Below are 10,690 nucleotides of genomic sequence, written 5' to 3' on the forward strand. Positions count from 1 at the left end.
GCAGACCTTTTGTCTTCTTCCAGCAAAGACGTAACGTCAGGTAACGAGCCTTCCTCTTCCAGGTGTACATATCCGAGATCTCGATGCCGGGCATCAGGGGATGTCTATCGGCCATGTTGAAGGTGGTCGGCCACGTGGGGGTCCTGCTGTCGTACATGGCAGGGACGTACCTCGACTGGCGACAAAGTGCCCTGCTGGTCGCCATAGCCCCGTTGATGCTGTTCCTGGGGTCCATCTTCATCCCGGAGACGCCTTCGTACTTGGTCCTCAACGGGAGAGACGAGGAGGCCGCGAGGAGCTTGCAGTGGCTTCGAGGCTCCCACGTGGACGTCAGGCACGAATTGCAGGTAACGATACGGACCAGTCCGAGTGCAATCAGGACTTCGACTAACTCCCCACATCGCGAACCCCACCTAAAATCGGCTGGGGTTTAACATCACGCGGGCAAGGATCAGCTGACTTTTGTTCAATCGGCCATTTTTTATCTCTCGATAGAATGCATCGTTTCTATCAACCCTGGGTTTCAGGTCATCAAGACCAACGTCCTGGCATCCAGGGCGAAGCAGTACGGCCTGACCTTCCGCAACAGCGTGTTCACCCCGCGGCTGTACAAGCCGATCGCCATCACCTGCGGCCTCATGTTCTTCCAAAGGTTCTCGGGTGCCAACGCCTTCAACTACTACGCCGTTATCATATTTCGCCAGACCCTGGGAGGGATGAACCCCCACGGGGCGACGATAGCGATCGGCTTCGTGCAGCTTCTTGCGTCCCTCCTGTCAGGTAATTCCTTCTGGTCCATTGGATTTGATCGAAAAAAAATAAAGAAAACCAGTCGAATGCGGTGCAGGCTCTTCTGGCTGCGATCACGGAATCGGCGGATCAACGATTAACGTCCATTCTCCAGGTTTCCTGATCGACATCGTCGGCCGCCTTCCTCTGCTGATCGCCAGCACGGTATTCATGTCCTTGGCCCTGGCCGGATTCGGCAGCTACGCCTACTACATCTCGATGTCGCAGACGCAAAACCTCCCTTACGCCGACCCATCGGTGATCGGACAACACGACTGGATTCCTCTCCTCTGCGTGTTGGTGTTCACCACCGCCCTCGCTTTGGGCATATCGCCAATTTCGTGGCTATTGATTGGCGAGCTCTTCCCTCTGGAGTACCGAGGTCTCGGGTCCAGCATCAGCTCCAGCTTCAGCTACATCTGCGCCTTCTTCGGGATCAAGCTCTTCATGGATTTCCAGCAGGTCGGTGCCTCCGTCATTCGAGCTCGCGGATAGCGTGGCTCGCGATTAGGGATTCACAATCCGTTACCACCAGCCATCGTTAACGAGAAAGTCCCATTAACGCGGCCGGAAAGTTCCGATTATCAGTTTAAATGAATCATTGACGCGACCACATAACATCTCGCTACAAATGGAACGCTCCCCCCAAACAAATCTAGCCTTTCCAGATTCGATAAAATTGCCAAAAGAGCCGAAACGACCATTTCCCCATCCCAGGGACCTAGAATATAACATTTCCCCACGTTTCAGTTGCTGGGCCTGCACGGAGCGTTCTGGTTTTACGCGGCGATGGCGGTGTGCGGCCTCTGTTTCGTGGTGTGCTGCGTCCCGGAGACGAAGGGGAAGCAGCTGGACGAGATGAACCCAGAATACGCCCAAGCCCGGTAGTATAAGGCCTCCCTCACGGGAGGGCTGTCGAACCTGGAGAAGACGAGCAAGCCACTGCCAGGAGGGGCCTACCCGAACGAGCACGACCCCCGTGCCCTGTACAGTTCGACCCCCGGTCCCCATAGGACGACCAACCCCTCCAACCCCATCACCGAGATGTACCCCCGTAGAACGAGCGGGAGCATCATCTCCGACTACTGCGGGATCTTCGCCGAGAAGACGGGCAGACTGGGCAAGAACCTGGGGAGCTACGTGCAATCTCGAGGCTTCTTGACGACCAGACAGGACAACCAGCGACCATCGAGATTGATCGACCATCCTGGGGAGAAGTCGACCTCCAGGTTGAACGGGACCACCGGGATGAGAGGTCTCGATAGAGCCAGACAGGACCCTAGAGGCCACCGACGAGACCTCTTCTCCCAGGAGCTGGACCTGCGGAAGAAGACCTCCTGCAGAAGTCGACCCGGAAGACCGGCCCTGGAGAACGGGAACCACCTGGGGTCAAGACGAGTCGAGAAGGTGGACGTCGGTCTCGGGCCGTACTCCACGGTGCCCCGTAGGAGCAGGACCGTCGACTTCGGCGGGAGATCGAATTACGACGGGGTCAGGAGATCGGGGGGACGTCACCCCAAGAGCTTGCACGACCTCACCGACCTGGAGCTAGAGGACGCCCTGGGCAGGGGATACCCTCGTCCCGGAACCTCCTGGAGGAGAGAGGGCAGGGACTCGAGGCCCTTCGAGGACGTGGACGAAAATTATGCCAAGCTTTACAGGAGCCTGTCCAGGCTGGACAGGAGCCTCCCCAGGGGTAGATACATGCCTGGCAAGGTGCATTACGAGAGGGAGTACAGGATCTACGGCAAGGACACCGTCGCGCTAATTTACTACAAGACCTGTTACTTGTGATCCGCGAAAGAGCCGACGAGGTTGGGCATCTACGGATCCGAAGGGAGTCTCGAGTCTAAGAAATTCATCTCGGTTGGACCTCGAAGTCCTTTATCCTTTTTAGCCAGTCGAAAACGTTCGACGGGAAGACGGAGCGAAACCAATTGGCAAATATAGTCATGAACATTCAGTACCCTAATGCATTGATAAAAATTGACCGCTGATCATCCAGGACATCCAAAAGGGGATCCAAACCGACGATCCCGTTGGTCCAGGTCGGTCAAGGATCCTCCTGGGGAGATAATGAAAATGCGAATCCGCGCCTGGGGAGGCTGACGGAGAAAACTCGAGATGGAAGAGGATGCAACCGGGAGAGTGCATCGGACTGGCCTTCTTCCACGGTGCATCCGGGACTCCTGGGACGCGACACGAAGAGGACGAAGAGGAATTCGGAATTAATTGGAGCGACGTCGGGCACGATCGTGCCCGATAACGAGGCCACTCGGAACGGGTCTCTCTTATCGCGCAATGCGATGATCGATTACCCAAACGAATTAACGGGGTCCACGCTCCTCTAAACGGTGGGAAAGACTGCCGTCGTTCGCGTTCGGCAGGATTCAACGGTGGCCATTTCTCGCGAAAGATTCCCAAGTGAAACGCGACGACTGACCCTGCCTCGAGGAATAATTTCCCCGGGATTTCTTTCCTCTAAAATTCTACGCCTCCTTCTCGCCCTCTGAGCATTAATTTCCGATTTATTTAGACTACTGTCGGAGATGAGAGACTACCAAATTCGGACAATACCTTGCACGTGGCCAAAATAAACGTTCAGAGAACGTTGATAATTCCCGCGGGAGCGTTAATAATTACCAGAAACCGAGCTGATTAAGTATCTCTCGTTTCCGAAAAGGAAAGTGGAGCACCGAGCTATCTGGAAGAGTGACCAATCTGGCGCATCATAATTAAGATTAATCGACGGACCACGAGGGCTCTTACGGCTCCTTTTGTATGCGCTATCCCACGACAACGTTGACAATAATTAGGGTGGAGTTTCGTTAGGGGGATTATGCGACTTGCGACGATTCTTTCTCTTCGGCGGACCTTTTCGAGAGAAAAAAAAAAAAAAAAGAAAGGTCGGTTGACTCAAATAAACATGCATTGCGTAAATTACGTCCTAAGAGATGTTATCAATGAAGAGAACGAAATTCGCATAAGTCAACGGTAACGATTCATCCCCTCGACGAAATAATTGTTTCTTGCAATTGTACACGAGTCAGACAACGATATATTTTTTTTAGTCGACTGATCTTTTTTTTTTTTCTCAGTCTGGGACCGCGAATCGTTCGACGACGGTTTTTCTTCCCAGAGCCAGCCAGACTTAGCCGATCGCTGAAGGCAAACTTCCATGCATCGTGCCTTCCTTGTTAAACCATGACAATATTACCACTGTATCGGTAAAGTAAAATTACTGTAAATAATTAAAGGAGATTAGGCCGCGGCCCATAGTAAGGGCCATTAGGGTTCCCCAGTCTCGGGGCAAAGTGTGTTCTATTCGGATAGAGAGAAGTGCAGGGACCTTAAGAGCGAACGGACTTGTTTTTTGTTTTTCCATTCTAGAGATTTTCTTGAGTCTCCAGGTACGCTCCCTTTTCTTAACAGAAAGGAAATATTATCTCGAACACTTCGTGCGATCTGATTATACCCATCCCGTTCTTCAGAATCGACTCTCTAATGGTAACATAAAATTGGCGTCGATGAACATAGAATTTAATTTCTTTCCCCCTCTAAAAGAAAAAAAAAAGGGAGGGGGATGATCCGAGGGTGAAGAAAGGGTTAAGCTTGAGGGCATAGAAGTGCATAACGCACCGTACCGAAAATCACGATTCAAGGAGCATTTAACGATCCCCTTAATCACGGCCACGTCGACAGCGAATCAGTCTTCAACATCTCGACACGTGTCAAGCCCTTTCTCGCTAGATAGTTCTAGGATTCCAGACTGTTAAAAAATAAAAATAAAAAGGAGTAAACCAATTCGAGGTTTGCCGAAACGCTCAAAAGTATCGTTAAGTAATCGAGGATGCGTTAAAACAGGGTCTGGGGTGTCTTCGGGAACGGGACGCCCCACGGAAAGAATTTCAATCCCCCCGCGAAGGGATGAAATTTCCTCCTCAACCAGACATATCGCATAAATTTAGACCAATACCAAGATAGCCTCGAGAAAATCGGGAAACCCGAGAGCGAAAGGGAAAATGGAGAAAAAAAAAGAAGAAGAAGAAATCAACAAGATGACTCGCCTTCGACGTGGCCGCGACTCAAGGGATAAATAAATATACCGGGTCGATTAATGATCACCCGAAATTTTTTTTTTTATCCGCGATTTGGCAAGAGGGAAGAAAAAAAGTGACGGGTCATTTTTAAACAACCCAAGCCATAAGATACAAATATACATTAATATTAGCAGTGTACACGATCGCGTACTCGAACACCACGCAGGTCATGCGCGGGCGAGCTTGACTTGGACCTACGACAATATCACTTGTAGATATATATATATATATACATATACATAAATATAAATATTAGAGATAAGTATACACACGTAACCCCCGAATATACTATATTTCGTATGAATTAGACACTCGAGTGTACACTGTCTGATGCGTGTCGAGATTAATCGACCACGTCCACGATTAGCGAGGCAGACGAACGAATGAACTATCGACAATACTTAATCATTGCCAAACTCGTAAATAAGAGCTTTAGGGTGATTTTGTTTATTTTCTCTCTTTTCTTCTTCTTCCTCCTCTTCTATCTTTTCCTACGAAGAAATCGCCGTATACATTATACACTGTAATTATACAGAAATGTACGTCTAGCGACATATCCAGCACGAGAGTGCAATTGCGCGTTTTCCGGCGAGGTTAGCTCCAGATAACAAGCCATTCTACTAAAAACAATAATTAAAAAAAAAAATAGAAGGAGAAGAACAAAACCAAACGATTGCATCATAACTTTGCTCACAGCTTAGTTATCTAGGGTTAACCAAAGGACACTTGTTACTTCGAGATTTACCGCCAATTATCCTGACGTTTCCTTTATAGGCTAATGCCGATCTACTCGAACAGCCGAAGGGCTGTGGTTTTTATTATTTTCGCAGTTTCATATCCACCATATCGTGGTAAATCCCGGGGGTGAAAATGCGAATGGAATCGAGAGTCGAAGGAGCAAGGATTTCGTCGCGCGAGAAAAGGAAGGAAAGAAAGAAAGGAAATAAAAACCAGAGCCGAAGGGGGCCGATGCCTCGTTAGGTTGGCCATAAAACACCATGGATAAGGGACACGAGTCCCATATCCTCGGAATAAGCTTCCTGGGCGTGAAATCCCGAGGAGAAAATCCCAAGTGGGACGAAAAAAAAATGTCAAGCAGGATATCAGTGCCCCCAACGAGGTATCAGCAGGCACCACAAGCCGTTTTAGAGTAACACGTGTATTTTGTATTTTTATATAGTTTATAGGGAGCGCATTAACCAGGGTGTATAATACCGAATTCTAACATAGGGCGGTCACTTATCCCCTAATTTGCGGTCGGAGCCGCCATAACTCAAGGAGGTCTTAAACCAGCAATTGCTTTTACTCCCCTGAATCATATCCCACCGCCATATCCGATATTTTACAGTAAAGTTGAGGTAGAGGTCGACGGAACGTGTACTTAAGTGAAATACATTTATGCGGTGCTCTCTCTCTTTTTTTTTTTTTCTCTCTCTCTCTCTCTGTGAATATTATCCGCGTGAGATAAGAGGTCGCGGTGTTATCTCAGTTTCCGAAAATGGTAACAAGCCAACGAAAAAGAGGGGAAAAATTAAAAAAAAAAAGATAACGAAAATAACGTTCACTTGCAAAGTCTCGCTTCTAAGCATGAGTAGGCCTCGTTTCTGCACGTGGCTTTCGCACTTATAGACGGCTCTTGCATGGAGTACTGGGCCACAGACCGGTAAGTATACAGGACATTTGACCGACAGTGCACGTATATAACGTCCAACAATATAAATGCATCGTCAAGACCACTTATATACTTACCGGTGCACCGAGGAAAGCAAGAAAAAGAGTGTCACTTAAAGCAGAGAAATACCTCATTGCGACTGTTCGATGAATTGTTTCCTCGATTCAATGAATTCTTTTCGAGCCATACCAAAAATCGCGATTTCGAGAGGAGTTTCAATTCCGGGGATGAGTTCAATAACCGCGTGTTATCACTTACCCGGAAGTATCCGGAAAAATTGTTATCAAAAGTTAACCTTAACCAGGCGACGCTACGACTTGTATATGCCGATACGGGATTAAACAATTTCCTTTCGACCCATAAATCGACGATTTTTTTCGATTATTGAAAACGACTAATTATCTTTGCAAAAGAGGAATCGTCCGAGTGTATTAAAAAACCGCTTTAAAGTTCTCTCCCATGGTAAAACCTCGACGGACAGACATCGGATGCGTCTAATCGCAAGCGTTTCGAATTTCAAGACTTCAAGACCTTTCCTTAGCTCCGTAGTAAGTAATCACCGAGGAGGAGGGGAAAAAAAAAAAAGAAAAAAAATCTGCACCGTGCACTTTTGCGAATTGAAGGTTTAAACATACATTTAAATATATATACGTACACATAAATATGCATATAAAGTAGGGGGATAAAATCCAGTACGATGGCCGAGAAAAGCATGCCGTAGGGAGGAGGTCGAGACTATGCAACCCACTGTTAATGAAAGTCGCTTTTAGGATAACAAAAGAAAAAGACAACAAAAAAAAGAACGCTAATTAACTTTTCACCGATACATGTATATACCAAGCCACACCGACTGGCACTTGCATTGCACTCTATCACCTAAATTACAATGGAGGAATTTTTCTTCAGGCTACTTTCATTGATAATCTCTCCCAAAACCCTGCACGGAGACGCAGGCGAGGATTAAATCGACGTTAATGATAATTCTAACGATAAAGATGTATGACGATCCCTTAAAAACTACATACTTCACGACAATAAGGGGAAGTATACACCCCAGGTGGGGAGAGTTAAGGTAGAACCGAGTGCTGGCCGCAACTATACACCTTAAATGCGTTTAAAAGAGATTACCTATACACAAACGCCGTTCGAGATGAAATCTCAAAATGTATTTTCCAACTATTGAGAGGATGCGGTAGAGTAAACGACCCCTCGACGGAGGGTCGTTCCTCTTAGCTTCGCTTACTAGATTTAATATTTTTGTAATGACGCCTAGGGTGTAGTTCGTTTGTACCTTCATAGAGTAAATCGTTACATCTCGGTGAGACAAGTTTACCGAAGCGAGCCGGAATAAAAAATGCTCGACTGTAGCCCCAAAGAAGCGTATTCGTGTGGACGTCCCCAGGGCTCTAAACGAAATAAAATGAATAATTAATACGTTAAAAAACACAATTCCAAAGCACAGTTCCTTGGGAACTGCATATCTATCAGATGAAAGCTCAATATGTCAATTTGAATGCGAGTAAAGAGACTTTCCACGAATACGTCTCTGCGAGGCAGCTGCCAGGCATTTTGCCATCGAAGAGCGAAGCTCCTTCGGAACTCACTTGAAACTTATTAGGAAAGGACTTTTTAACTTCACTCGTAATTCTCGACTGAAAGAAGATAATCTCTTCGATGATAGTAATAAAGGAAACAATAATTATTTTTTTTTCTCTCTCTCTCGATGCGAAGGCCCTATAGATAAAAGAAAGCAGAAGTTGCATTAAGTGCGAAGCATGCCACGATGTTCTCAGTTAGGAGGAAACGGATTAACTGCGTTCTCCGTGAAGTTTTGCAAGGAAGTCTATATGAGATTTTTTATTGTACGAGGGAATTTGTTCGCCTGTCGTACAAGAACCAGTACTGGATTAGTTCCCATGTACGAATTTAGATACGAGTACTTAGCACAAAGTAGTCCTGCCGGGGTAGAACTGTAAGGTATGCGTGAATGAGACTGTGTATTAATTATTGTGCCGATACAATAGCAATTATGTATTTTGCGATACGTGTATACGTGTACTTAAGGACAGCAAGTTGGGATACATCGTGCGAGTACGTAGATACTTCCACTTCCAGAAAGTGAGGGAAAATACAAGGTGCTTAAAATGTCGGGAAACAGTGGAACCAAGGTGTTGTGTATTTGTATAGAGAGAAGAGAAAGAAAGAGAAAATAACAATAGTGTAAAAGAGAGGGCAAGAGGAATACATACATACTCTCTAAAATAAGAGATATTTATTCAAACAAAAACCCGAGTCTTGCAGCTTTCATTGTCCCGTTTCCCTTCTAAAGTTCCACTATAATATATTTCCTTTCGGATATGCTTTCGTTCTGTTTTGTAATATACCGAGACTAATAATCTCATAATTCCCAAGGCATATTATAATATCAAAACGAGCTAAAAAAAAAAGAAAACCACTGCATGGGTGAAGTTCCAAAAAGCGCATACAGACAGATGACAGTGAGAATTGGCGCAAGTGTTATCTTTATATTAGTCGGAAGGATCCGCTTTTCAGAACTTTATACCATTGCATTTCAATGCAATTAAACTCACCGAGCTGGGGCATCGACATGTACGTCTCGCAGTCGACTAAGAACTGTCCAGTCTGTACCGCTCCGAGGGCAATGACTCGCTTCGTGAGGAACTCGATGGTTTGTGGGCCAGTTCGATTCTCTGTAGTAGGAAATTGTTGGAGCCTGAAAATAATACGACAAATTTAACAAAATTAATGTGACGATTTTCAGAATATTATCTTCCCGCTCCCATTGACTATGAATCGATAGAATCAACAGATGAAAACATCACAGAGCTGTTATCATCACGTGCCGAGAAAATATCATAACCTCAAACCGCCGTACCGGATTATTTCGAACAATACACAGTCAACAAAAGATCTGCACCCGGCGTGACATCAAGTCTGCATTAACAATACTCAACAATTCACAATACTCACACTGTGACCCCCATTGTAGAATTAATTCGTCCTAACCATCCACTTTAATTGAAAACGCCGGATTCTCAACCGAACTGTTTATACACAGTCTAGACTCTGGACCAAAGAGTATTAGATAGAGCGGAAGGTCCCATAAGACCGCAATGTAGTTTTGCGTATACGGTCTTCAGCGTTCCCTCATGGGTGGGATAATACACTAAATAACCCCCACTACTTGGGGTCTGATGGCTTCACCGACCACGATTCCAATTCTACGGATTGAATTACCCGCTGAGAAGTACGAAAATTACGGATAATTGACACTTTCCGTGAGCAGATTTTATACGTTTAAGGTGTGAAATAGACCAAGAAATAAAGTTAGTTCGAAAAGGGCAAAGAAATGAAGTTCAATCCTCAAATTTAAGAAACGGATATCACTCGGTCGTGGCAACAGCTCGGACGATACGAGACTGGCGGCAAACGGTAAGCAGCGGACAGAGCTGGTACAGGAAGCCGCCGCAGTTACCGAGCGGCGCCACCGTCGCGGTAAACTAGAATCCCAAAATTCCGCGAAATTCAAATGACTGTAATTTAAAAGACGCCCGGGGATGAATAATTCCATACCTAATTATCGCTACCATTCCCGTGTACAGCACGCTATACGTCATAATGGCAACATTTAAGTAGCGAAAAAGAAACCAGCGAAACTGAGTAAAGTAGTAAATCCAATGTTTATACAAGAATTGACTGCGTGATACCTTGATTAATAAACACAAAATACCAATCAAGACCGTATAAATAAATGAAATGTTGATTTTAACCAACCCAATAGCCTACCGGAGATTTAGCGAAAGTTTTGTAACGATTTTGCGAAATAATGCCCCCCGTTTTTACGTCAACATTCGGTTTTATTTCCAGGCTAAATCAGGGTTTATACATGTATGTCTAGTCGAAATAATTATTCAACGAAGTCGGTCGCGTCATCGCTCGTTGGTTTCGATAAATGAGTCCATTTTGCGGTACTCTGGACGATTGCGTAACAAAAACGGGACGTTTATTCGTGCATGTAGGACCATAACCATTTTAAGAGTAATGACTGGGCTGGCCTACGGTCGCGGATGGGTAGATCGTTTAACGATTTCTCACGTGCACCGATGAA

The 10,690-nt window shown here is 46.0% G+C and overlaps 2 protein-coding genes across 3 annotated transcripts in view; one reads left to right on the forward strand and one right to left on the reverse strand.

Annotated features, from left to right (window-relative positions):
* LOC105702411 (facilitated trehalose transporter Tret1-2 homolog) overlaps window positions 1-1,819 on the forward strand; it is a 52,309-nt gene extending 50,490 nt beyond the window's left edge. For both annotated transcript variants that reach the window (XM_012429962.1, XM_012429963.2), the window contains exons 5-8: window positions 63-347; window positions 528-780; window positions 905-1,251; window positions 1,540-1,819. In XM_012429962.1, the coding sequence (XP_012285385.1) occupies window positions 63-347; window positions 528-780; window positions 905-1,251; window positions 1,540-1,677 (1,023 nt within the window). In that variant the 3' untranslated portion in view covers window positions 1,678-1,819. The remainder of the gene's footprint in view (window positions 1-62; window positions 348-527; window positions 781-904; window positions 1,252-1,539) is intronic.
* Window positions 1-9,907, reverse strand: part of LOC105702413 (mediator of RNA polymerase II transcription subunit 20) — an 81,060-nt gene extending 71,153 nt beyond the window's left edge. The window contains exons 1-2 of the mRNA XM_012429965.2: window positions 9,553-9,907; window positions 9,153-9,295 (exon numbers count right to left, since the gene is read on the reverse strand). Of these exons, the coding sequence (XP_012285388.1) occupies window positions 9,153-9,295; window positions 9,553-9,566 (157 nt within the window). The 5' untranslated portion in view covers window positions 9,567-9,907. The remainder of the gene's footprint in view (window positions 1-9,152; window positions 9,296-9,552) is intronic.
* Between the last annotated feature and the right edge of the window lie 783 nt (window positions 9,908-10,690).

The sequence above is a fragment of the Orussus abietinus genome, unplaced genomic scaffold (assembly GCF_000612105.2).
Source record: "Orussus abietinus isolate OABI.00-Male unplaced genomic scaffold, Oabi_2.0 scaffold17, whole genome shotgun sequence".
NCBI classification, from domain to species: Eukaryota; Metazoa; Arthropoda; class Insecta; order Hymenoptera; family Orussidae; genus Orussus; species Orussus abietinus.